Genomic DNA, 27374 nt, shown 5'->3' with positions numbered 1-27374 from the left:
ATTGATTCAGTATTAAATTACTCTCTAAAAACTCTGTACTCACTTTATTCTCTCACAAAAGTCTATTAAGTCATTTTCCAAACCTTTGTCTACTTTGAACATTGGCAGTCATTTAAATGTTTAACCAAGCTGATGCATGAAAAGGTTTCACATGAAGTAGAGCACAATTTCATATATTTATTGGCCATTCAGATTTCTTCCTCTACGACTTTCTTGTTCCTAACTCTTGTCCACTTTTCTACTGTACTGTTGGACATTTTCCTATTAATGTGTAAGACGAAATTTCCAGATTGCAAAGTAGGCTGAGTTAAACTTACAGGGAAATTTGTCTCTTTATCTTGACATTATCAACCAAATCAAACACAACTGTAAGATATGAGCATTCTGTGACAGGCCAGGCTGACAGTGACAGTCATCTCTGAGTTGTGCACCACCACGTGGCAATGTGTCAAGAAGTAATTCAACTTGGTGCAAAACACCACAGCCCATGCTTAGTACTTCCTTTGTAAATCTGTATCTAAAGAAAGATTTATGGAATCATGACACAGTGGTGAACCAGGCAGAGTCTTTAATGTACATCATCTCTTTGAACCCTCAGGTCACACCCCAGAGGTAGTCATTACTATTCCTATTTTACAGAATAAATGATGAAAGTAAACATGTAAAAGCAATAGTTTCTTCCCTATTATAAAACTTAAATATTTAAAATATTCCAGGCCCAATATTTTTAAAACAAAATAATTGTTTATCTCAAAATAAAATTATGTAAAATACATTTTTACATAATGTAAAGTTATGTAAAAATGTATTTTACATAATTTTATGTGCCCATCTGAAGATATCAACATGCTTAAGCTAGAAACATTGCTGAACCGGTTTACTGGTTTATAAATCTGAAGAAACTATTCCAACATTTGACTCTAGAGTTTATTGCAACAGTATAGGTAACCAAAATTATTTCCATTTTTTAAAGTGAAGAACTAAATTGAGTAGGATTTCAATGCTTCAGCAAGAAGGACCTACTAGCCAACCACCCCACCCCAGGGCTGCAGGTAAAGAATTCCTCTAATCGGTTAACAAACAACCAATCTGACACTGGCAAACAAAATAGGCTGCTAAAGATAAGAAAAGATTGTCATGAAAAGTAATGTAAACAAGTTGAATAGAACAAGCACTATCCTGGAGTATTTGTACATGGTTTGGATTTTGGATAGATTGATTCTTTGTTTTAAAAATCCTAGCACCTAGAGGAAAAGGGAAAGTTGGCAGAGCTCCTGCTCCTGCTCCTGGAGTCAGGTGGGGGGCAGCAGGAGGTCTGAGGCTCTGACAAATATTTCCCTGCTTTGTGCCACACCTCTCCTCAAAGAGCTGTGGATTCTCTCTGGCAAAGCATCACACAAAGCACTCAATCCACAGCTGGTAAGGAGCACAGGAAGCAAACCTCCTTGATGCCTCCAACCAAACGCTCCCTGAGGGCACACACCCAGCCAGGGCTCCAAGAACTAACAGCCCCTATGGCAGGAAGTCCAGATCACCAAGCAGCTGCCCACCTGGGTCCCAGAGAAATACGGGGATTTACCTGGAGCACTCTCTTGCAGAATTTTTTAGACCATCTGAAAGGCACAGAAAAATGCCTGAGAGAGTTTGAATTCTTTATTTTACATAAAAGAAATCCAGTCTGCAGACACATACAATGTTTGCGGTCTACGAAACTGCAAACAGGTTGACAAATGCCCAACCTGAGGGTACCTGCTGGTTCCTTCCGTTTTTCTGATGGGCTTGCCCAGTGGCCTCTGCCTGAGGAGAGGCAGAATATTCCCCTCACTCCCACGCAGATTTCTAGCAGGGGCTGCACACCTCACCCACTGGCACAGCAAAGGTGGGAGCCCCTAGAAAGAAATCTGACTCATCCCCAAAGCCGGCTGTGGCCAGCTCTGGCCTGGAGAGGGGTCAGGGGTCCTGGTGGGCTGCACCTGACCTCAGTCCAGGTGTTCACGAGGCGCAGGACAGGAAGAGAATGAGGCAAGCTTTAGTCACCAGAACAAAAGAAGCCACATTCCTTGACCCTTCAAAACAGTCTGTCCAAGTCCCAACACACTAGAGGCACAGAAAGCTCCAGGCATGCAAGAGAGGGGGACACGCCAAGCCTCTAAGTGGGAACACAGACACCAAGAGAAAGGACAGAAAGGAAACAGAATGGGGGGCTGGGGTCAAAATGTGCCAAAATCAAACCAGGCACAGAAGCACAGTGCTGGCTGAGCCCTTGGCCAGCTCTCTGGGAGGGGACACTCCTGGCATCATAAGGGATCCACAAGTGCCCTTTAAAGCTGGGTCCTAAAAGGGCCCTGGAAGGGCCAGGCCTTGTAAGTCCTCCCAACATGCTGGTGGCCCGGAGACAGCAAAGAGTGGAGAAGGGAGAAAGCGGGGATGGCTCCGAACTGCCTCTTCTCCCCCCAAGACTCCAGCACTTGCACAACCAACTAAACACACCCAGACACATGGCCTCATTGTCTGATACACAGGAAGGCACACACATCTGTACACACAGGTTCGTGGTTAGGTGCACTGATGCACACAGCCTCATTGTATACAATTTACACACACACACGCCCTCCCAGTAGATGTATACAACACATTCAATCTGCCAGTTGGGTGGTGTAGTCACACAATCATACACACTCACAAACTCTGTCAGGAGTGAACAGGCATAGAACCTCTCCAGGCTCATGCTCACGCACACACATTCCACAACCCCTCAGTCAGGCCCATACAAACCTCTAATACACACAACACAAACTCACAGCCTGTGAGGAAAAAAAGCACTCACAACATCTCCTTTAGGTGCGCAAACCCTTACAATCTCACAACCTCTCTGTGAGGTGCACACATATCCTTACAATCACTCTGTCCGCGTGTGCACACACACATACAAGTGCACACACTTAGAACCTCTGTGTTAGGTGCACACACAGGCTCACAACTTCTCTGCGGGCGTGCGCGCACACAAACTCACAACCTCCCGGTTAGATGCACACACACTCGCTCCCAGTCTCTCCGCCAGCCCCTGCACACTCACACTGGCTCGGTCGGCACACGCACTCTGGCAGCCTCGCTCTCCTCCGGGCGCACCCCACACCCACGCACCCTCCGGGCCCTGTGCACCCCTCCCCCAGGCCCATGCCGGCGCCCGGCAGTGAACTCCAGCGGCGCGGGGTGTGCGCTCGCCCCCAGCCCGCGGCCGCCTGCGCCCCTCCTCACCTTTCTCGCCCGCGCCCGGCAACCGGCCCTCGTCCTCCTTGGGGTTGGTCACCTGGGTGATGATGGCCGGGCCGTCCATGGGTGCGCGGCGCGGCGGCCGCCCGCAGGCCCGGCCCCCCGCAAGCCAAGCGCGCGGGGGCGCGGCGCGGGGGGCGCGGGGGCGCGGCGCGGGGGGGCGCTCGCAGCCGCTGCCTGGGCGCGCCCGCCGCCCGGCCCCGCGCTCTGGGAGAGGCGGCCCGGGCCCGCGCCCCAGCTCCCGCCGCCGCCGCCGCCGCTGGGCTCGAGCGGCCGCCGCCTCGTCACCATGAACCCCGGAGCCGCGCCCGGGAGAGCCGCGCACGGGGAGGCGGAGCGGGAGGCCCGGCGCCGCTGGAAGCGGGAGCGGGCGGGCGAGGGGGAAGGAGCGAGCGAGGGCGGGAGGGCGGGAGAGAGGGAGGGAAGGAGAAAGGAAGGGAGGGAAAGAGGAAGGGAGGGAAAGAAGAAGGGCGGGCGGGTGGGTGTGTCCCGGCCCGGGGACCGGCCTCCGCCGCGGGCTCTGCCCGCTCGCCTGCTCGCCTGCTCGCCTGGTGGGGGAGAGGGGAGCGGGGCCGACACAGGGTGAGTGGAGGGCGGGAGGGGGCGGCCGCGCGCGCGGGGGCCCGGGGCAGTTGAGTGGGGTGAGGGGTGAGGGGTGTAGCGGACGGCAGAGGGGCTCGGGGGGGTAGAAGTGAGGGGTGTCAGGGGGGCCTGGCAGAATGAGTGAGGTGAGAGGCCTGGGGTGTGAGAGATGTGGGGAGGAGTCTGAGGCAGATGGGTGGGGTGAGGGGAGCGGGGGGATTCGCGGGGGCCCGCGGGGGGCACTGGCAGGATTCGGAAGGGTGCAGTGTGGGAGCTCGGGGGCCGAGGGTGCATGGCATGGAGGCAGGAGCGAGGAAGGGGGCCCGAGGAGGGATATTTACCGCGAGGAGGCGCGGGAAGTGCTGGCGGAGGTGCTGTGAGGGTGTCTCGGAAAGGTGCTGGGCGAGGGGCGTCCAGGCGAGGGAACCGAGGGGCCTGGGACGTGAGTGCGGAGGGAAGCGGTGTGCAGAAGTGGGGGCTGCCCAGGAGCGGTAGTGACACCCAGACGGCCCGCAGAGGGGCCCGGGCGCGGCGCTGCTGTGATGGAGACCGGGGAGCGTGGGGAAGGTTCGGAGAGGCCCAGGGCTGCGCTTCCCGGCTTGAGGGGTCCCAGGAGTGAGCGGGATCGAGAGTGATCTGTGCAGAGAGGGAGTCTGCGGACCGGGCCAGAGGCTCAGGTTGTTCGGATGCTGGCGGGACTCGCGTCAGCATTCGGCCCCAGAGCCCGCGTGAGGGGCGGCGGGTCCTGAAGGACCAACCTCCTGCACGTGAGGGTGTCGTGACTGAGAGGGGCCTGGGCAGTGGGCATTTTCGGGTGCTGTGCAGCAAGGGGACCGGGGGAGTCCGTCGAGGGCAGAAGAGCGGAAGGCGCTGGTGGCAGACCGAGTCTGGCAGGGACTGTGCTTGTGCAAGGCAGCTGGCCACTGTCAGGCCTAGGACGACGGCCAGAGCGTGGGAGAGACGACAAAGTGCCCCCTCAGCCTGGGAGCGTCGGGGCCTTTGAGCGCCCGCGTCCTCCGCTTCCAACTTGCAGGCCACACTCTGCAGCCCCGTAAGCCGGGGGGGGGCGGGGTAGTGCCGCAGGAGGGCGGGCTCGGGGGTGGGGCAGGAGCGCTCGCGCGCGCTCTCCACGAATCAGGAGGGCCTGGGAGGGCCTACAGGGCGCGACGTCGGTGGGCAGGGTTCAGTGGGCGGCCTGAGGCGAAGAGCTGCTTGCCGCCGCCTGCTAGGTTGCGCGCGCACTTCAGGCCTTGCGGGCATGTCCAGCTCTTCTGTGGCTTCCAGCAGGCGAGGCCAAACAGGATCTTTCTCACTTCCCTACATCTCCTGGATCCTGGAGCTGATGCAGTCAGGTCCCGTGCTCACCGGGGGAACCGGCGAGCCTCTCCAAAGTATTAAAGGACACTTCCGGAAGAGCCTTTGGCCTGTGGTCAGCCCGCAGACATCGGTGGTCTCTGTACCTGTAGGAGCCCCATGAGGGTCCAGGTGTGGGAGACAGTCCTGGGACAGGGCTTCTGCGGCCGAGGCAGGTGGGCAGGCACTCCAGGGGAGCTGCTGTAAAAGGTAATTGGTAGGCAAGAGGTGGGCGTTCTGCTCCAAATCCAGGACCTCCACTGGCATTCTGGCTCTGTGTGTGTGGGCGGGACCAGGTGCCAGTTGCCCTTGGGGCGTGCTCACGTGTGAGTAGCTGCTTTTCCAAGGGCACCTTTGGGACCCCAGTGAATCACCTCATGGGGTAGATCCATGATAGTTGAAGAAGTGCCCTTTTAGTCAGGAAGGCAAGCCCTAGTGTAATAGCCCAGGCTCCAGGGCATGCCCTTCTTAATCCTCCCAATACAGACCACAATACTGGGACAGACTCCCAATACTCCCTAATACAGACCACATTAGGGCCCCATGGCAGATTTCCCTTGTTCTAACTTCTAATGCTCTTCACATTTGTTATGAGGGTGTGGCTGACCTGGGACCTGGTGAAATCAATTTTCTAAAATAAGAAAAATAAAAAAGAAAAGAAAAAGACTTCTGAATTCTAAGGGGTCAGAGAAGGATCTTCCAGAGATTGCTGAGTGGGGAGGGCCTGGGGATATGGTTCTACAGTTTTTGGTCATAACCACAAAGATTAGCATCTCTGCTGCCTGGTCGATGAAGCATCCCAAATAGTCCATCAGCGAGGGCAAAGTGATGGAAACATTTGGAGTCACTGATTAACATGCTTGAGGGCTGGATCCCTTATTTGGGAGGTGGGAGTACTTCCAGAGCTTCTTTTCACTTAATGAAGGCTGGGAAGCTCAGAGCTCAGTGGTACAGGGCTGGAGGAAGTCATTTTCATATATAGAGTCTTTCTTGTTTGGCCTCTTTTGTAGCAATGACTCCCCAGGACCCTCCAGTAACAATTTTCCTTTACCTGCATCCCCCACCATCCTCAGGTTCCTGAGATCACCTTGAAAAAAAAAAAAAACCCTTACCTTCGCCCAAGTCTTTCAGGCTCAAGCAAGAAAACAACTTGCTATCTTTTAAGTCCTTGTTCCCCTCAGTTATGCTCTTTGATTTATTATTTTATCAATATTAATAGAATCAAAGAAAAGTATCACCTATAGCCCTATCACCATCCCTTAGTCCATCTCTAATTTCCTCCATTTCTCCCTGTCCTTGCCTATATGCTGACATAATTTTATGTAGCTATAAAAAAGCCATGTTTAAAATTATAAGGTTAGCATTTTCTTATGTGGTGACATAATTGCTGTTACTACTATTATAAGTGATTGCATAATACCTTACTGAAACAGTCTTAGATAACACAGTATTTTGGTTTTACACATGAAAGAAAGATTCAAAAATTGTTGGGACAAGTACCTATCCATGAGGAAAAAATATATCTTTATCCCAGTCCTTACAGCGCATTCAAGATAGACTGAATAATTAAATATAAAAAATTAACATAAACCAGAACAAATGGGTAAGTGCTTTTTGATCTTGGATGGGAAAGGCCTGAGAGTGACAAAAACTTAAGAAATTGCCAGGATAAGACTGATAAATTTGGCTATATTCATTCGACAAACATTTATTGAGTGCATATTCTATATGCAAGGTTCTGCTCTAGACACTGGGGATCTCAGAGTTATCTAAAATGACAGGTAGGGAGTTGAGCTATCATACTCTCACACAAGTCAGTCAGTCATAGCCAAAGGCTGTCCCTGGGGGCCTTAAGCCCCTGGGCACTCTGGGGCTCTCTGGGAATAGGAGCAAAGCAGCCCCACTGACCTGAGGACAGGTGCCAGCCATGGGAGGCCAGAGCACATCAAGCCCCAGTGGGGGATGTCCAGAAACAGTGAAAGGGGCCCAAGGGGACCTAGACAGAGCACCAAAGTGTTGGTTGAAGTTACGTTTCCCAAATTCCCATCATACAGTGTCCTTGTACCACCTGTACAAGAACAGGTTTAATATTTTTCTTTAATTTTTATTTACATATAATTCTTTTAATAGGAAACTAATAGATTAGGTTTTGAGTTTGTTTGTTTGTTTGTTTGTTTTTTGAGATGGAATCTTCCCCTGTTGCCCAGGCTGGAGTGCAGTGGCGCGATCTCGGCTCACTGCAATCCCCACCTCCTGGGTTCAAGGGATTCTCCTGCCTCAGCCTCCTGAGTAGCTGGGATTACAGGCACACACCACCACACTCGGCTAATTTTTGTATTTTTAGTAGAGATGTGGTTTCACCATGTTGGCCAGGCTGGTCTCAAACTCTTGACATCAAGTGATCCACCCACCTCTGCCTCCCAAAGTGCTGGGATTACAGGTGTGACCCACCACGCACAGCCTAGATTTTTTTAAAAAAACATACAAATGAGACATGTAGAAAGGACCATGACCCATGACCTTAGAATGAAGGTGCTACACAGAGTAGGGGGTAAAGATTGGGATACCAAGGGTAGGGGGACATGAGGCTAGGGCTGACGAACCCAGCCCCAAGGGACCAAGGACAGGAGCAGATAGGAAGATGGAAGGAATTGCCCAGGGCACCCTAGCCTGGAGTCTCTGGTAGAGCTCCAGGAGGGAGTGGTTGGAGTTGGACTCAGGTGTCACATAGGGGTGACACTGCTCTGTGAGTGCAAGCGTGAGGAGTGAGGCCAGAAAGAGGCTGCCCCTGAGGAAGGAACATTGGGCATTGAGATCAAAATGAGATGGTGATTTGAGGAAAGGGGAACTGGGGGGTGGACATCACAGATGGGTGTTCAGCTAGAAGGAGCAGCAGCATGTTCCAGGCCTAGAGGCGAGGGACAGAACATGCTCCGGAAAGGTCTGCAATGGCTGAGATTTTGGACACTGGTGCTGGGTAGCTCTCAGATCAAGCAACGCCTTGTAAAGCAGGAAAAGCATCTGGGCTTTATTTGGGGGGCTGTGGGAATGACATAATCAGATATGTGTTTAGAATATTTCTGCTGAGGTAGTGCAAGAGACAGGGAGACCTACAGAAGATATTGCATTAATACAGAAAGAGGATGATGGTAGTTGTGAGGATTAAGGGGGCTAGACAGATTCCAGATACATTTTGGAAGGAGGTTGGACAAGTCTTGCCTACTGCTTGGGCTTGAGGAGTGAGGGATGAGCAAGGAGGAAATGGCCTCCAAGTTTCTGGCTTGTGGGCCCAGACAAAGTTGAGGGCCCTTTGCAATGCTCTCTGCCTCCATCATTCGCAGCCTGCCCCTGCCCTGCTCGCCACCTTTGAATCTCTCCTGGCGGGCACTGTTTCTTGGTCTGCTTTTTCTCCTCTTTGTGGGCATCTCAGTCTCAAGTTTTGTGTGTCTGTTACTCAGACTCTGTCTCTCGCTCTCTGTCTCAGGTATTTTTCTATGTCTCTGTCTCTTTCTGAGTCTAGCTTCACATGTCTCTAGCTCAGTCTTCCCAGCCCTTTCTTTCAGGAGCTGGGCCTGAGGGTGGTAAGTGTCCTATTGGAAAAGAAGTGGAAGTTGGATTTGGGCAGAGATTCGTGGTGATTAGTAAAGTGGAAATGAACCTGAGCCCACCCACAGGTCTCTCTCCTGGGGTCACCTTGGGACCTAGATGAGGTTCCTCCAGGCAGCAGCCCTTCTCTCCTACTGGGAACCAGGCCCAGAGTCTGAAATCAGTTCCAAAGAGCCCTGTGCTAGCCTAGGCAGGCCAAACCACTCCCACACCAAGTATGTATTGGGTGCCCTTATTGTGCCAGGCTAGGGCCACATGCAGTGGACAAAATACCCTTAAGGGGCTCACAGCCTAATGGAGGAGGCAGAAGAGCAATCAGAGGGTGGCACAGAGTAGAACTGATTTATTCTCCAGGGAGTCCCCACAGAGGTGATGATGCTAACAGTGTCATTTCCAGAGCCTTCAGTTCCTGGATGAGCGGACTTTTTCATCTACAATCTCCACAGAGAAGGCTGTATTTGAGGAGAAGTAGGACATAATGACGGAGGAAGAGGTGGAGGTCCTGAAGACCAGGTTGAGTTTGGAATTTAACCTAAGGGTAATCTGGAGCCACTGAGACCTCTTGAGCAAGGAACAGGCACCAGTTCAGAAACTAGTTAAGATCTGAAGGTTAAAGTCGAAACTCAGACCAGCTTAAGCAACAGTGGGGGCTCTACTGGCTCATGTAATCAAATCACAGTTACATGCCTGGGCTGGAGTGGCCTGCGAGTAGCATCTGAAGCAAGGAGGTAGAGATCTCTAGGGGAAGGATGTGACCTCCAGCTACTACTTTTCCCCATAACCGGGATGATCAAGGTGTTAGGAAAGGCAGAGGACATCCTTACACCTCAAGACACCCTGTATTCCCCACTCAGCTTGTTCCAGGACACCATCCCTAAGGGGTCCCCAGAAGCTCATCCTTCTGCCTTCAACACCCACAACTCCCATGCTTCCTCAACATCCTGATCCTTTCTTACCAAGACCCACTCTCCCCCATCACACATGGATTCTTCCAATCAAATGTCTATGTCCACTGACACCTGGCTTCCTAGCCATCTTCTACCTCTACCCTTGTCCCCAGGGATGTTCTCTACTTGTCCCCAGGTGGGACCTGGGGACAGCATCCTTCCCATCTAAAGACACTTCACTCCCAAGAATAAGGCTTTCAAACGGGTCAGTAGTCCAGCAGGTGCAGCCCGCCCCCTGGTGGCCACAATGTTGTGTGGTCCTTTTCCTGAGCCCAGCTGAATGTGGAAGGCCTCTCTCCCTGCCAGTTCCTCAGTGTACACCACAGTCAGAGTGGGCTCAGTCGTGTCTCTTACCTTACCTGTCATGATTTGCACTCTTGTTCAGTTTTCCCCAGAGTATTAGCAGAAATGCCCTCAGGAGGCTGGGCGCGGTGGCTCACACCTGTAATCCCAGGACTTTGGGAGGCGAAGGTGGGCAGATCATTTGAGATCAGGAGTTCAAGACCAGACTGGCCAATGTAGTGAAACACCCGTCTCTACTAAAAATACAAAAATTAGCTGGGCGTGATGGCACAGGCCTGTAATCCCAGCTACTCGGGAGGCTGAGGCAGGAGAATCACTTGAACCCGGGAGGCGGAGGCTGTAGTGAGCTGAGATCGCGCCACTGCACTCCAGCCTGGCAACAGAGTGAGACTCCATCTCAAAAAAAAAAAAAAAAAAAGAACGCCCTCAGGAATATGAAGGCCTGAGTGCCTGTCTGGAGAGGGTAGAAAGCAGGGGAACTGGAGCGATGTGCCCCACTTGGCAGCCAGTCTTGGAGGAGGAAAATGAAAGGCAAAGTGGATGCAAGCCACTGGTGAAGGAAAAAAGGGCAGTCAACCAGGGTCCTGGGCACACAGAGAAAAGGGCATCTGGCCTAAAGCTGGTGGTCAGGAGATATTTGGGGAATTTGAGAACAAGACACATCCTGATCTGAGATAGACTCTAGGACCTTGGGAATGAGCTGAAACATTCTTAGTGTACCCAGAAACCCAAGAAGCCTTCCTGGAGGGGGACACGCCTGCCACCACTTCTGTACCTCCAAAATTACAGCCCTGCCTTACCCAAAGAGTTTGGGTGCAAAAAGGGGACATGGCCTCAGGCTTGGGCCCTCTCTGACAGCCCCGGCTGGGGGAGGGCATGGCCCTGCCCTGAAACCCTATCACAATAGAATAGCTCCCAGAGCAGAGGGGGCAGGGTATCTCTGTGTGCCCTCAGCCCACTAGCAGGAGTGGCTTTGGCTCCTGAAAGGGCAGAGAGTCACAGAGTCTCAAGTTGATTTAGTGACTCTGGAGCCATTGAGCCCCTTGAGGTGGAACCCCACACTTAGCCCCTGTGTGGATTGTCCCTTGGATGACTCCCCATATCTCAGCTAGCAGGTATCATGTGGCCTGGCTGATGGAGGTTACTTTTGCTTGGCTGCTGTCATCTGTCGCCTCTCTCAGCCAGGCTCCCCAGGCCCTGGGCTCTGGCCCAGCCACAGGTACCCCCTTTATTCCCTGGCCTATGCCTACACAGGCTGTATTGGAGCTGAGGTGAGCAGACCCAGACGTGGCCACAGTCTGTGATGTGAATTCTATATCACCCGTCATCCCAAGGCTGCCTGCTGATAAAGAGGAAGGGCCAACCCATATGTGCATCACTGCATGCACCCGTGTATATATTAGGGGGTCCATGTGCGTGTGCATGCAGCCCCTTCTGGGAAGGTAGTTGCCCTCTCACATCTTTTATAGCATCAGCTTTGACAGGCAGCTGCCATGGCAGACCTCCCACTGGCACCATTCACATGGGCGGTGCCTTGGCTGGGCAAGGGAGATATTTCACGGGCAGGTCTGGTCACAGACACACACCTTGGTACGTGCAGCTACATGCTCATTTGTACTTCGGCTCACACGTGACAAGGCTGTCTCTGCCCAGGCTGGTTTCTCTACGTTGGCACTGCCTGTTTCTCCCTCCCTCCCTCCCACTCTGGCCCTCCAGGTCTCAGCCCTGACAAGCACTGCCCTCCTCTTTCAGCTCCCCTGGAACCCAGCCTCCTACCCTCTTGGTCTTGGAAGGTTCTCAGAGCCTCCCTCATGAACATGATCACAGATGAGCATTTGTAGGCAATTTCTACTTTTCACACTAACTTCCCAGAGGCCTGGGTAGAGAGAGAGCTGGACTCTCTCCTCTGGAACAGGGGTCAGGGTGTGGGAGGGAAGAATACAAGGAGGTGGCCAGGCACCGTGGCTCACGCCTTTAATCCTAGCACTTCGGGAGGCCGAGACAGGCGGATTTCCTGAGCTCAGGAGTTTGAGATCAGCCTGAGCAACACAGTGAATCCCATCTCTACTAAAATACAAAAAATTAGCTGGGTGTGCTGGCGTGCACCTGTAGTCCCAGCTACTCAGGAGGCTGAGGGCAGGAGAATTGCTTGAACCTTGGAGGCGGAGGTTACAGTGAGCCGAGATTGCACCACTGCACACCAGCCTGGGCGACTGAGTGAGACTCCTCCAAAAAAAAAAAAAAAAAAAAAGAATACAAGGAGGTAAAAAAAAAAAAATCTCAGTAAATTAGTCAGTCTGTCTCCTGACTCCACTCTCCTTCACTCTCTCCCACCTCCCCGTCCCCTGCCACACAGCCCTCCTTGGTTGCTGCTAACATACACTCAGGCGCCCCTGATGCACACTGTTCCCCTCCCCCATACACTGCCAACCCACATTCCTAAATGGGGCTCTTAACCCCAGTGAACTGTCCCCATCTACCCCATCTGGCTCTGATCCCACCATGGCCATGGGAGGCACTCCTTGTGATCCACACCTGCGTGCCTGGCTGGGATGGGTGGAGAAGGAGGCCCTATCTCAGCTGAAAGAGGCAACAGGCAAGTGGCCTCCTCTCTCTGGACCTTCCTTTCTAGGCAAGAACACACAGATGACGGTTTGTTGCCAGAAGGCTCTGGAATGGGTGCAAACCAGAAGGGGTTCCCTGTCCTGGTCTGAGTTTAGGGATGGGACCAAAGAAGTAAAATTTCTGGACGTTTTACTAAAAATTATTTTTAAAATATCAAAAGCAAAATATATTTTGGGGAAACGGATACTAGCCACATGGAATTGACTAGACGTTGAGAGTTCACACAGCTTGTTAATATTTAGTGTCTTTCTGACTCCCTGATGGCCCTTGGTGAGAGAAAAGAAGGAGGGTGGTTGTCACCCATCCCGCCTGTTTACTGCACACCAAGCTGTGGCTGGGTACCGTGTTTCCAAAGGCGAGAGGCTCCCTTGGGTGCAGGAAATGGAGACCATGTCAGGGAAAGATCAGCATGAGGGTCTTGGAGTGAGAGTCTCTGCCCATCCAAGGCCTCACAGGAATCCAGCTCAAACCATAAAGAAAGCTATTATATCACCTGGCAGGCCTCAGGGATGACCTCAGGAAACTGGGTCTTTCAGGAGCAAGGCCACTCCAGACTAAACTCCTGTTACTCCAGACAAGTCATTTGTCATGAATGTGACTCAGCTGCATCTTTCATCACTGCTTCAGTTTGGGTCTAACCATTTGTCCTCTTGTTAACAACTCACTAATTTTCATAAGTCCCAGTTTAAATCTGGGAGACAGAGAGTCTGTTTGCCTTAGTTCATTCCGATTTTTCAAGTTACTATACTTATGTAAAAAATTACCCCCAATTTTAGTGACTTTTACAGAATCAAAAAATACTTATATGCTTATGAATCTGCAGTTAAGGCAGGGCTTGGTGGGCCTAGCTCATCTTTGCTTTCTGTGGGGTCACCTGGGCTGCTTGATAGTGGGAGCTGGACTGATCTGGAGGCTTACTTTCTCGCATGTCACAGTTGATGCCGGCTGTTGCCTGATGCTTTGGGCTGTTGGCTGGAAAACCTACAAATGCTATTGACCATGTCTTTTATTTTCTGTACTCTGAGGTTTTGACATATTGGGGTCTTGTTTTTGGCATCTTGGGGCCTTGCTGACCTTGGAGGGACTGCCCCTTTGATAGCAGATTCCTAGAGATAGCAAATAACTGACCTGTAAGGGTGTCTTTCATATGCAAGCCAGTCAATCCAGTGCCCACATTCCCAACCACCCCCTTTATCCAGCAATTACAGGCCCCTATTTTCCTGCCCTAGTCACCCAGGGGCCAAGTACCAGACTACTGGGGCCAGCCCCTACACCTCAGAGCCCACCAAAATTATTTAAACTAGCTAATCCTGAACCTGCTTACCCTGTTCCTTTTTGTAGAAACCACACTAAATGCCTTTGCCATAGTTTTCCTTTCTCCCTCAGGTTCCTGACCAAGCTGGTGCTTCTGCGTGTGTTCCTGCATGACTTGGTGTGTCCCCTTCTCTTGGATCTGTGAGTAACAAACTATCTTTTCTTTTTTTCCTTTGAGACAGAGTCTCGCTGTGTCTGTGTCACTGAGGCTGGGGTGCAGTGATGCAATCTCAGGTCACTGTACCTCCGCCTCCTGAGTTCAAGTGATTCTCCTGCCTCAGCCTCCCGAGTAGCTGGGATTACAGGGATGCACCATCACACCTAGCTGATTTTTGTATTTTTAGTAGAAAGAGGGTTTCACCATGTTGGCCAGGCCGGTCTCAAACTCCTGACCTCAGGTGATCTGCCCGCCTTGGCCTCCCAAAGTGCTGGGATTTACAGGCATGAGCCACTGTGCCCAGCCTAATCTGTCTTTTCAATGGCAGTCGTCTCTTGACCTGTTGGCCTCTTCATACCTGAATAATAATAAAACCTATATTTTCTTTTTTGTTTGTTTGTTTGTTTTTGAGATGGAATTGCTCTTGTTGCCCAGGATGGAGTACAATGGCGTGATCTCAGCTCACTGCAACCTCCGCCACCAGCCTAAAACCTTTGTTTTCAAACAGTGATCTCTCCAGTGGCCTGGGCTTCCTCACAACATGGTGGCTGGTTGCAAGGGTGTGTCCTCTGAGAGAGTCCCAGGCGGAAGCCATATCACATTTTATGACCTAGTCTCAGAAATTACTCAGTGTCTTTTCTACTGCATTCTGTTCGCCAAGACTATCATAAAGTCCCACCTAGGTTCAGGGGGAGGAGAAATAGACTCCATCTCTTGAAGGGGCATGGCAACGTGCTAGAAGAGCCTGTGAATGGAAATACTGTGGTAGCCAGTTTTGGAAATTACAGTCTTCAACGATCATCCTCTCTGGGCAGAGCTCTTCATGCCAGGACACCTCATAGGTCACTGGCCAGTCAATGGGGTACTGTTTACAGGTCAGATATCTAATCCTGTCCCACTCTTGCCCTTAGACCTGAGCAAAAGGGACGCTTGCCCTGGGCCTGGTGCTTTAGAAGGCTTTATTTAGGCCTTTGTCCAGTTGTTCCCTTCCCCATGGGGTAAGAAATTTGCAGGACACCAGGGCATGTGGCTACCTGAAGTCTGTGCCTCCACCTCCCCTGTTACGAAATGCACCTGGGGCACCTAGGACCTTGGAATTTCCTATCCCACAGGCTTGAGCATGGGGCCCACACATCAGGGGAGAGCAGTGAGGCAGCTGTGAGCCAGGAGCCTGGGCTTGGCTGTCCCTGTGCTGTCACACTCCGGTGCAGCACTCCAAGGAATCTGTTCGTTTAAAATTCGAACTTGGTCATTCAGCCTCAGATTTTGTTGCATTTTCCTGATTTAGATGGAATGGAATGAAGAAAACTCCACAGCATACAGAATTGGCGTCCATTTGCTCTCTTGTCCTGCAAATGTCAGTGGTGGGCCTGCCCTGACAGCTGTGGAGGGGGGCATTTCCTGAGGTGTAGAGAAGATCCCCCTTCCCTTTCCTCCCAGCTTTGGGTAGAGCCTGAGGCAGCTGGAGGTGTGTCAAGCCCTGTCATGGCAGGACTCTGTCTTCACCAGTCTTCACAACCTCTCTGTTAATAATGCCATCGTACAGATGAGGAAACAGGCTTCACGAGGTTAAGTGGCTTGCTCCATCAGAGCTGAGATGGTGAAGATTGCCTTTGTGTCGGGGAATCCTATCTGTCCGGGAAGCCGCTGCTCAGGATGACAGGGCAAGTCATTGATTGGGAGTTTCCAGATCTTAACTCTAAGCTCCCGCCACTCCTGCATGCTGTGCTTAAAGTAGGATGGCGTAGGAAATGATTGTACTGGATTTATCTGAGGAAGGGAAGGCATTGACAGAAATCTAGAAAATTATTCTGGGATAAGCATAATCATTAGTCAAACCTCCTCAGCCTCATTTTTCTGGAGATGAGGTTACCTGGACGAGGAGCACGTGATCAGGGGCTAAGATGGGTACTTTTCCTGCATGCTGGATAGGGAGGCCTGAAACCCAGAATCTACTAGATCTGTGCTCCTTGGGCTTCCCTGTCCTTAGGAAGCTAAATTTACAACTCCGAACTGCATATCTATTGGACTATTCCCAGAGAGATGTTAAGAGATACAGATAAATAGCAAGAGATTAAGACACAGGCCCAGGCCGGGTGCAATGACTCATGCCTGTAATCCCAGCACTTTGAGAGGCTGAGGTGGGCAGATCACTTGAGCCCTGGAGTTCAAGACCAGCCTGGGCAACATGGTGAAACCTCATTTCTACAAAAAAAAAAAAAAAATGCCAAAAATTAGCCAGGTGTGGTGGTGTATGCCTGTAGTCTCAGCTACCCGGGAGGCTGAAGTGGGAGGATCACGTGAGCCTGGGAGGTCGAGGCTACAGTGAGCCGAGATAGTGCCACTGCACTCCAGCCCGGGCAACAGAGTGAGACTCTGTCTCAAAATATATATATATATATATATATATATATGTGTGTATATATATATATATATACGTATATATATGTGTATATATATATATATATACACATATATATATACGTATATATATATATATATACACATATATATATACGTATATATATATATATAGAGAGAGAGAGAGAGTTCCTGACCAGCCTGGCCAACATGGTGAAACCCCATCTCTACTAAAAAAAATACAAAAAAATTAGCTGGGAGTGGTGGCACGCACCTGTAATCCCAGCTACTCAGGAGGCTGAGGCACAAGAATCACTTGAACCCGGGAGGCGGAGGTTGCAGTGATCCGTGATGGAGCCACTACACTCCAGCCTGGGTGAGAGTGAGACTCTATCTCAAAAAAAAAAAAAAAAAAAAGACACAGGCCCAAAGTTATGTCATATCTGTCATGCTTCTCCTTTGCTTGTGCTTTCCCTGTGCCAAGAATGTTGTTCTTTGCCCCTCCCTTGAGTTACCCTTGCCTGCTTCCCAAGACTCAGTTCAGAGGGAGCCTCCTCCTCTAAGTTTAGTATTCTTGGTCTGTGTCTTGAGACTTATTAGTGGCTTTTGGACTTATTAATAAGCAGGAAAGAGTGATTGTAGACTGAGAAGGGAGAGGTGGCATGAATGTCCTGAGATCAGTCTGTGAACTGATTTAACATATCTTGGCTCTGGCACATTGGGCTGCACCCTCAGATGTGACCCTCCCATATGCCACACGAGGTCCCTGGGGGAAGCCCTGACACTCACCTGGCTTCTCCTTCTTACACAGAAAAGCTTGACATGCCAACAATAACATTTCTGTTTCCAAAATTGAAACAGATTTTTCTTTCTTCATAACTTTACTTGTTCAACTTTAGAGTTTCTTTTTTCCCTTTATTTATGCAAACATTTTTTCTTCAACAGTGGGGTTCTAAAAGATAATTTGATACCCCTCTAGCATCGTGTATGGTTGAGGCCAGAAACCAGGAAGCCAGAGTACTTGCACTTCTCCAAGGCAGCTGTTGAAATGCAGGACTTCCATGGGGGAAGGACTGGACCACGGTCCCCTAGCCATCTTGGAGGACTGGGGCTGCCTTCGGATTTTAACTGTTTCATTGTCAAATTATCAAATTGGTTATTTATATAAGGGCTGTCTGCTTATCTGGTGCTAAGCTGGTTTAAAAGTTCCAGATGCAGCAAAAGCATTCTCCAGCACTGGCAACAGTTATCAGCAAGACCACACTCAAAATCAACTCAAGAAAACAGCTCTAAACCAGAGATTGCAAACTGGCAGCCCAGGAGTGAAATCCAGCCGACTGACCCATGCTGGTAGCAAACGTGGTTTGTTATTATTCTTGTTGTCTTTTTGTTTTTGCCTGTATAGAGCAGACTGTCATTACAGTGTTTTTTTTTTAAATAATTACTTACAGAAACATCATAAGAATAAAGAATTCCTATATACCCTTTAACTAAATTCCCCAAAGATTAACTTTTTACTCCCCAATTGTATTATTTGAACCATTTGAAAGTAAACTTCAGGCCTATCCTCAACATTTCAAAATATCTTTAAAAAGGACAATCTCTCATATAACCATGATACAATGATCAAATCAATCAGTAAATTAACATTGATACAGTGTTATCAACTAATCCACAGACCTTATGCTTATTTCACCAATTTACCTATTTTGTCTTTTATAGCAAAGGGGAATATTTATGTTTTCTGGTCTAGGATCCAATTTAAGATTATGTTTCCCTGTTTCTTTAGTTTCCTTTAATCTGGTACAGCCCAGTGATTTTGTAGAATACTCCTTAACATGGGTTTGTCTGTTGTTTCCTCATGATTAGATTCAGATTATGCATTTTTGGTGAGTGCTCCAGGAGTGATGTTGTATCCTCACCAGTGCCGCATATGAGGAGGCACTTGACATTGCTTTGTGGCATTATTGATAATGTTAAGTTTGATTACTTGGTTAAGGCAGTGTCTCTAAGGTTTCTTCACTGTAAATTTTGTCCTTTGTATTTTTCCCATTGTAATTAAAAAGCATTTTGTGTATGAGGGAGGTACTTTGAGATGATGTAAATACCCTCATTCTCATAAAACATTTACCCTCTAGTTTTAGCATCTGTTGATGACCCTTGCCTTAATCAGTTATTGCTGTTAAATTTTGGTCAGTGGGAGATTGCTCAAGTTGGGTTTTGAGTACTTTTGACACATCCCTATTATTCTCAAGCTCTTCTTTACTCTGGTACAACAAAATGCTTTGGGCTCATAGGGTCTTTTTCTTGTACCAGCCCTGGAATCAGTTATTTCTCTAAGGAGTCCTGCTTCTTTTTAGTGGAGAATAGTACTTAGAAGCCAAGATCTGGGTGCCAGATGCACTTATTGCTGCTGCAGTGTCATTGATCCTAGGCTCCCTTGGTGGACACAGCTATATAAATTTATCTATATCTACCTATCTATCATTTATCAATATCAATTAATCTATCTACATCTATATTATGAATCAACCTCTCTATCAATCATCTATTTATATTCAATCTACTAAAACCTGGAGTTTATGATGACACCTCAGATTCCTAACACCACATGATTCAGTATATTTCCTTCTCCTCTTGCCATATTTGTAACTCCCTTCGCTGATAGTGAAAAACTTGACTCCCATTATCCACAATACATTATTTATACACAATGCTCAATCTTAGAATGCCCAGAAAGTAGCTTCAGAATTGCTATCCCATTCTACTGCAAAAACCCAACTCAGTAAGTAGAGTTCAATATTTTTTTACACTGTCTTTGCCTTTTGTCAAAATACTTTATTCAAATATTACTTGGATTAGTTCCTCCACCTCTAATGAGGGTCATTTTTTTTCTGTTTGTGTTTTATGTTAGTGTTTTCTCCCCACCTTGTTTGTTTGTTTGTTTTAGGCAAGTGAAACACTAACACGGTTCTAAAAGTCAGAACTACACAGAAAGGTATCCTCAGAGAAGTGTCACTGCCCTTTGTAACTTACCCCCAACCCACTTCCTACCTACCAGGCATGGACCCTACAACTTTAGGTAATCGTTATCATTACTTTCTGGTTTGTCCTTCTTATGTTTTTGTTGTTGTTGTTGTTGTTCTGTATAGTCGACACAAGTATATATTATGATTTCTCTCTTCTTACATGCTAAGTAGCACACAATAGATACTCATTTGTACTTCTCCTTTTCACTTCACAATACAGCCTGCAAATCACTCCATTTCAGTTCATAGAGATATTCCTAATAATCTTTAATTAAAGCCACTGTATAGTATTTCATTGTGTGGACTTAGTATCATTTCTTCAGCTACCCTTCCATGTATGGCATTTAGTATGTTTCCAGAATTTTGCACTACAAACAATGCTATAGTACTTTTTATGTTGTTGGAGAAGTATCTTAAGGTATGTTCCTGGATAACTGGGTCAAAAGGAAGACACTTGTAGTTTTGTTAGGAATTGCAAATTTCCTCCCAGAAAGTTTGTATCAATTTGCATTTTCACCAGCAATGTATGAGAGTACCTCTTTCCCCACAGCCTCACCAACAGAATGTGTTGTTATATTAAACATTTTTTGCCAATCTGCTAGGAGAGAAATGGTATCTCAGCACAGTTTAAATTTGTATTTCTCTTATAATGTGAATTGAACATATTTTTAAATGTTTAAGCCCATTTTAATATCTTTTTTTAGTGACTTATCCATCATGTCTTTTGCCCATTTTTCTATGGACTTATAAAATATCTCACTTCTCACTTTTTTAAAGAATTTGTTTCTACATTAAGGACATTGGCTGTTTATCTGTGACATAAATGCAAATATTTTCTCCCATTTTGTCATTTGTCTTTTGACTTTGCTTATGGTATTTTTTGCCAAGAAAACATTTTTTTCTTTTAAGGTTTTTTTGGTTGTGTTTTGTTTTGTTTTGAGACAGAGTCTCGCTCTGTCGCCCCAGGCTGGAGGGCAGTGGCATGGTCTTGGCTCACTGCAACCTCCGCCTCTTGGGTTCAAGCGATTCTTCTGCCTCAGCCTCCCGAGTAACTGGGACTGCAGGTGCACATCACCACGTCAGGCTAATTTTTGTATTTTTAGTACAGGTGGGGTTTCACCATATGGCCAGGCTAGTCTTTATCTCCTGACTTTGTGATCCACCCACCTTGGACTCCCAAAGTGCTGGGATTACAGGCATGAGCCACCGTGCTTGGCCTCTTTTTAGTTTTATGTAGTCAAATATATCAATCTGTTCTTTTATTGCCACTGGATTTTGAGTCATAGTTGGAAAGCCTTTCTCTACAACCAGACTATGCAAGACCATATCCGTGTTTTCTTCTAGTGCCTGTATGGTTTCATCTTTTACAGTTAGACCTCTGATCCATTTGCAATTGCTTCTCTCGTATGGTGTGAGATAAGGATCCGGATTTTTTTTTTTTCTTTGGAGACGGAGTCTTGCTCTGTCACCCAGGCTGGAGTGCAGTGGTACAATCTCGGCTCACTGCAAACTCTGCCTCCTGTGTTCACGCCATTCTCCTGCCTCAGCCTCCCAAGTAGCTGGGACTACAGGCGCCCGCCACCACGCCTGGCTAATTTTTTGTATTTTTAGTAGAGATGGGGTTTCACCGTGTTAGCCAGGATGGTCTCGATCTCCTGACCTCGTCATCTGCTCGCCTCAGCCTCCCAAAGTGCTGGGATTACAGGCGTGAGCCACCCCGCTCGGCCATAGGATCCGGATTTTTTTAAAATTTTTTTTAAATTATACTTTAACTTCTAGGGTACATGCGCACAACGTGCAGGTTTGTTACATAGGTATACATGTGCCATGTTGGTTTGCTGCACCCATCAGCTCATCATTTACATCAGGTATTTCTCCTAATGCTATCCCTCCCCCAACACCCCATCCACCAACAGGCCCTGGTGTGTGATGTTCCCCTCCCTGTGTCCATGTGTTCTCATCGTTCGACTTCCACTTCTGAGCGAGAACATGTGGTGTTTGGTTTTCTATCCTTGTGATAGTTTGCTCAGAATGATGATTTCCAGCTTTATCCATGTCCCTGCAAAGGACATGAACTCATCCTTTTTTATGGCTGCATAGTATTCCATGGTGCATATGTGCCACATTTTCTTTATCCAGTCTGTTATTGATGGACATTTGGGTTGGTTCCAAGTCTTTGCTATTGTGAATAGTGCCACAATAAACATACATGTGCATGTGTCTTTATAGTAGCATGATTTATAATCCTTTGGGTATATACCCCATAATGGGATTGCTGGGTCAAATGGTATTTCTAGTTCTAGATCCTTGAGGAATCACCACATTGTCTTCCACAATGGTTGAACTAATTTACACTCCCACTGACAGTGTAAAAAGCCTTCCTATTTCTCCACGTCCTCTCCAGCATCTGTTGTTTCCTGACTTTTTAATGATCACCATTCTAACTGGTGTGAGATGGTATGTCATTATGGTTTCGATTTGCATTTCTCTGGTGACCAGTGATGATGAGCCTTTTTTCATGTGTCTGTTGGCTGCATAAATGTCTTCTTTTGGGAAGTGTCTGTTGATATCCTTTGCCCAGTTTTTGATGGGGTTGTTTGTTTTTTCTTATAAATTTGTTTAAGTTCTTTGTAGATTCTGGATATTAGCCCTTTGTCAGATGGATAGATTGCAAAAATTTTCTCCCATTCTGTTGGTTGCTTGTTCACTCTGATGATAGTTTCTTTTGCTGTGCAGAATCTCTTTAGTTTAATTAGATCCTATTTGTCTATTTTGGCTTTTGTTGCCGTTGCTTTTTGTGTTTTAGTCATCATGAAGTCTTTGCCCATGCCTATGTCCTGAATGGTATTGCCTAGGTTTTCTTCTAGGGTTTTTATGGTTTTAGGTCTTACATTTAAGTCTTTAATCCATCTTGAGTTAATTTTTTTAGAAGGTGTAAGGAAGGGATCCAGTTTCAGCTTTCTACATATGGCTAGCCAGTTTTCCCAGCATCATTTATTAAATAGGGAATCCTTTCCTCATTGCTTGTTTTTGTCAGGTTTGTCAAAGATCAGATGGTTGTAGATGTGTGGTGTTATTTCTGAGGCCTCTGTTCTGTTTCATTGGTCTATATATCTGTTTTGGTACCAGCACCATGCTGTTTTGGTTACTGTAGACTTGCATAGTTTGAAGTCAGGTCTTGGCTATGCAGGCTCTTTTTTGGTTCCATATGAAATTTAAAGTAGTTTTTTCCAATTCTGTGAAGAAAGTCATTGGTAGCTTGATGGGGGTAGCATTGAATCTATAAATTACCTTGGGCAGGATGGCCCTTTTCACAATATTGATGTTTCCTATCCATGAGCATGGAATGTTCTTCCATTTGTTTGTATCCTCTTTTATTTCGTTGAGCAGTGGTTTGTAGTTCTCTTTAAAGAGGTCCTTCACATCCCTTGTAAATTGGATTGCTAGGTATTTTATTCTCTTGGTAGTAATTGTGAATGGGAGTTCACTCATGATTTGGCTCTCTGTTTGTCTGTTATTGGTGTATAGGAATGCTTGTGATTTTTGCACATTGATTTTGTATCCTGAGACTTTGCTGAAGTTGCTTATCAGCTTAAGGAGATTTTGGGCTGAGATGATGGGGTTTTCTAAATATACAATCATGTCATCTGCAAACAGAGACAATTTGACTTCCTCTTTTCCTAATTGAATACCCTTTATTTCTTTCTCTTGCCTGATTGCCCTGGCTAAAACTTCCAATACTCTGTTGAATAGGAGTAGGGAGAGAGGGCATCCTTGTCTTGTGCCAGTTTTCAAAGGGAATGCTTCCAGTTTTTGCCCATTCAGTATGATATTGGCTGTGGGTTTGTCATAAATAGCTCTTATTATTTTGAGATATGTTCCATCAATACCTAGTTTATTGAGAGTTTTTAGCATGAAAGGCTGTTGAATTTTGTTGAAGGCCTTTTCTGCATCTATTGAGATAATCATGTGTTTTTTTTTCATTGGTTCTGTTTATGTGATGGATTATGTTTATTGATTTGTGTATGTTGAACCAGCCTTGCATCCTAGGGATGAAGCTGACTGGATCGTGGTGGATAAGCTTTTTGATGTGCTGCTGAATTCAGTTTGCCAGTATTTTATTGAGGATTTTTGCATTGATATTCATCTGGGATATTGGCCTGAAATTCTCTTTTTTTTTTGTTGTGTCTCTGCCAGGCTTTGGTATCAGGATGATGCTGGCCTCATAAAATGAGTTAGGGAGGATTCCTTTTTTTTCTATTGATTAGAATAGTTCCAGAAGGAATGGTAGCAGCTCCTCTTTGTACCTCTGGTAGAATTCGGCTGTGAATCTGCCTTGTTCTGGACTTTTTGTGGTTGGTAGGCTATTCATTATTGCCTCAATTTCAGAACCTATTATTGGTCTATTCAGAGATTCAACTTCTTCCTGGTTTAGTTTTGGGAGGGTGTATGTGTCCAGGAATTTATCCATTTCTTCTAGATTTTCCAGTTTATTTGCGTAGAGGTGTTTATAGTATTCTCTGATGGTAGTTTGTATTTCTGTGGGATCAGTGGTGATATCCCCTTTATCATTTTTTAATTGCATCTATTTGATTCTTCTCTCTTTTCTATTAGTCTTGCTAGCAGTCTATCTATTTTGTTAATCTTTTCAAAAAACCAGCTCCTGGATTCATTGAATTTTTTTTGAAGGGTTTTTTGTGTTTCTATTTCCTTCAGTTCTGCTCTGATCTTAGTTATTTCTTATCTTCTGCTAGCTTTTGAATTTGTTTTCCCTTGCTTCTCTAGTTCTTTTAATTGTTATGTTAGGGTGTCAATTTTAGATCTTTCCTGCTTTCTCTTGTGGGCATTTAGTGCTATAAATTTCCCTCTACACACTGTTTTAAATGTGTCCCAGAGATTCTGGTACGTTGTATCTTTGTTCTCATTGGTTTCAAAGAACATCTTTATTTCTGCCTTCATTTCGTTATTTACCCAGTAGTCATTCAGGAGCAGGTTGTTCAGTTTCCATGTAGTTGTGCGGTTTTGAGTGAGCTTCTTGATCCTGAGTTCTAATTTGATTGCACTGTGGTCTGAGAGACAGTTTGTTGTGATTTCTGTTCTTTTACATTTGCTGAGGAGTGTTTTACTTCCAATTATGTGGTCAATTTTAGAATAAGTGCGATCTGGTGCTCAGAAGGATGTATATTCTGTTGATTTGGGTTGGAGAGTTCTGTAGATGTCTATTAGGTCCACTTGGTCCAGAGCTGAGTTCAAGTCCTGGATATCCTTGTTAACCTTCTGTCTCGTTGATCTGTCTAATATTGACAGTGCAGTGTCTCCCATTATTATTGTGTGGGAGTCTAAGTCTCTTTGTAGGTCTCTAAGGACTTGCTTTATGAATCTGGATGCTCCTGTATTGGGTGCATATATATTTAGGATAGTTAGCTCTTCTTGTTGAGTTGATCCCTTTACCATTATGTAATGGCCTTCTTTGTCTTGGCTTGTAGGGTTTCTGCTGAGAGATCTGCTGTTAGTCTGATGGGCTTCCCTTTGTGGGTAACCCTACCTATTTCTCTGGCTACCCTTAACATTTTTTCCTTCATTTCAATCTTGGTGAATCTGTCAATTATGTGTCTTGGGTTGCTCTTCTTGAGGAGTATCTTTGTGGTGTTCTCTGTATTTCCTGAATTTGAATGTTGACCTGCCTTGCTAGGTTGGGGAAGTTCTCTTGGATAATATTCTGAAGAGTGTTTTCTAACTTGGTTCCATTCTCCCCGTCACTTTCAGGTACACCAATCAAACATAGATTTGGTCTTTTCACATAGTCCCATATTTCTTGGAGGCTTTGTTCATTTCCTTTCACTCTTTTTTCTCTAATCTTGTCTTCTCACTTTATTTCATTAATTTGATCTTCAATCACTGATATCCTTTCTTCCACTTGAATGAATTGGCTATTGATACTTGTGTATGCTTCACGAAGTTCTCATACTATGGGTTTCAGCTCCATCAGGTGATTTAAGCTCTTCTCTACACTGGTTATTCTAGTTAGCCATTCATCTAACCTTTTCTCCAGGTTTTTAGCTTCCTTGCGATGGCTTAGAACATGCTCCTTTAGCTTGGAGAAGTTTGTTATTACTGATCTTCTGAAGCCTACTTCTGTCAACTCGTCAGACTCATTCTCCATCCAGGAGAACACAACAGGAGTTGTGTTCCTTTGGAGGAGAAGAGGCATTCTGGTTTTTGGAATTTTCAGCCTTTCTACTCTAGTTTCTCCCCATCCTTGTGGTTTTATCTACCTTTGGTCTTTGATGTTGGTGACCTACAGATGGGGTTTTGGTGTGGATGTCCTTTTTGTTGATGTTGATGCTATTCCTTTCTGTTTGTTAGTTTTCCTTCTAACAGACAGGCCCCTCGGCTGCAGGTCTGTTAGAGTTTGCTGGAAATCCACTCCAGACCCTGATTGCCTGGGTATCACCAGTGGAGGCTGCAGAACAGCAAATATTGCTGCCTGATCCTTCCTCTGGAAGGTTCATCCCAGAGGGGCACCCGCCTGTATGAGATGTCTGTCAGCCCCTACTGGGAGGTGTCTCCCAGTCAGGCTACACGGGGGTCAGGGAGCCACTTAAGGAGGCAGTCTGTCCATTATCAGTGCTCGAATGCTGTGCTAGGAGAACCACTGCTCTCTTCAGAGCTGTCAGGCAGGGACGTTTAAGTCTGCAGAGCTTTCTGCTGCCTTTTCTTCGGATATGCCCTTCCCCAGAGGTGGAATCTAGGGAGGCAGTAGGCCTTGCTGAGCTGCGGTGGGCTCCGCCCAGTTTGAGCTTCCCTGCCACTTTGTTTACACTGTGAGCATGGAACCACCTACTCAAGCCTCAGCAATGGCGGACACCCCTCCCCCTGCCAAGCTCCAGCATCCCCCGGTTGATCTCAGACTGCTGCGCTAGCAGCGAGCAAGGCTCCATGGGCGTGGGACCCACCAAGCCAGGCACGGGAGGGAATCTCCTGGTCTGCTGGTTGCAAAGACCGTGTGAAAGGTGCAGTATTTGGGCAGAAGCGTACCGTTCCTGCAGGTACAGTCACTCACGGCTTCCCTTGGCTAGGAAAGGGAAATCCCCCAACCCCTTGTGCTTCCCGGGTGGGGCAATGCCCTGCCCTGCTTTGGCTCACCCTCCATGGCTGCACCCACTGTCCAACCATTCCCAATGAGATGAACCAGGTACCTCAGTTGGAAATGCAGAAATCACCCATCTTTTGCGTCGATCTTGCTGGGAGCTGTAAACTGGAGCTCTTCCTATTCGGCCATCTTGGAAGTGACTCCCATGATCCAGTTTTATCTTTGTTCCACAGCTAACCATTGTTGCAGCACCACTTAATAAAAACTCAGTATTTGTCCCAATGTTTTGAAATGCCACCTTGAATGTATACCACTTTTCCATATGCACTTAGGTTGATTTCCGGCCTTTTTATTCTGTTCTGCTGGTCCATCTATTCATGCACCAGTACCACACAGTTTTAATTACAGAGGCTTTGTAGACGTTTTAATGAATAGTAGTGCTAGTCTCCAATGCCCACTATAGCTTTTTGCCCCTCAGTATATTCCTAGATATTCGCAGGAATGTTTCTTTTTCCATACAAACTGTAGTATCAACTTGCTTAGCGCCAGTAACAAAAACTGTCCTCAAAGTGTTCTTAAAATTTAGAATGACTTCTCAGCATTAAAGGTGGGGAGATATCACATGAAAATTGTATTTCTGGTTTCTCTTGAAAATTGGGAAGCGCTGTCACATGGGCTTTTTTTTTTTTTTTCCCCACATGACCTATTGCTGTAGGTCAGCCTGCACACAG

The 27374-nt window shown here is 47.1% G+C and overlaps 1 protein-coding gene and 1 long non-coding RNA gene across 2 annotated transcripts in view; one reads left to right on the top strand and one right to left on the bottom strand.

Moving 5' to 3' along the window:
- CTDSPL (CTD small phosphatase like) overlaps positions 1 to 3665 on the bottom strand; it is a 118885-nt gene extending 115220 nt beyond the window's left edge. Inside the window, 2 exon segments of the mRNA XM_063805579.1 lie at positions 3259 to 3520; positions 3523 to 3665. Of these exon segments, the coding sequence (XP_063661649.1) occupies positions 3259 to 3520; positions 3523 to 3564 (304 nt within the window). The 5' untranslated portion in view covers positions 3565 to 3665.
- A 10398-nt stretch (positions 3666 to 14063) lies between these two features.
- LOC104005501 (uncharacterized) overlaps positions 14064 to 27374 on the top strand; it is a 35166-nt gene continuing 21855 nt past the window's right edge. The window contains exon 1 of the long non-coding RNA XR_001713247.4: positions 14064 to 14144. This is a non-coding gene — a long non-coding RNA (uncharacterized LOC104005501). The remainder of the gene's footprint in view (positions 14145 to 27374) is intronic.

This window comes from Pan troglodytes, chromosome 2, assembly GCF_028858775.2.
Source record: "Pan troglodytes isolate AG18354 chromosome 2, NHGRI_mPanTro3-v2.0_pri, whole genome shotgun sequence".
NCBI lineage: Eukaryota > Metazoa > Chordata > Mammalia > Primates > Hominidae > Pan > Pan troglodytes.
Note: the sequence above shows the minus strand (reverse complement) of the source record. Positions and strands in the feature narration are given on the sequence as shown.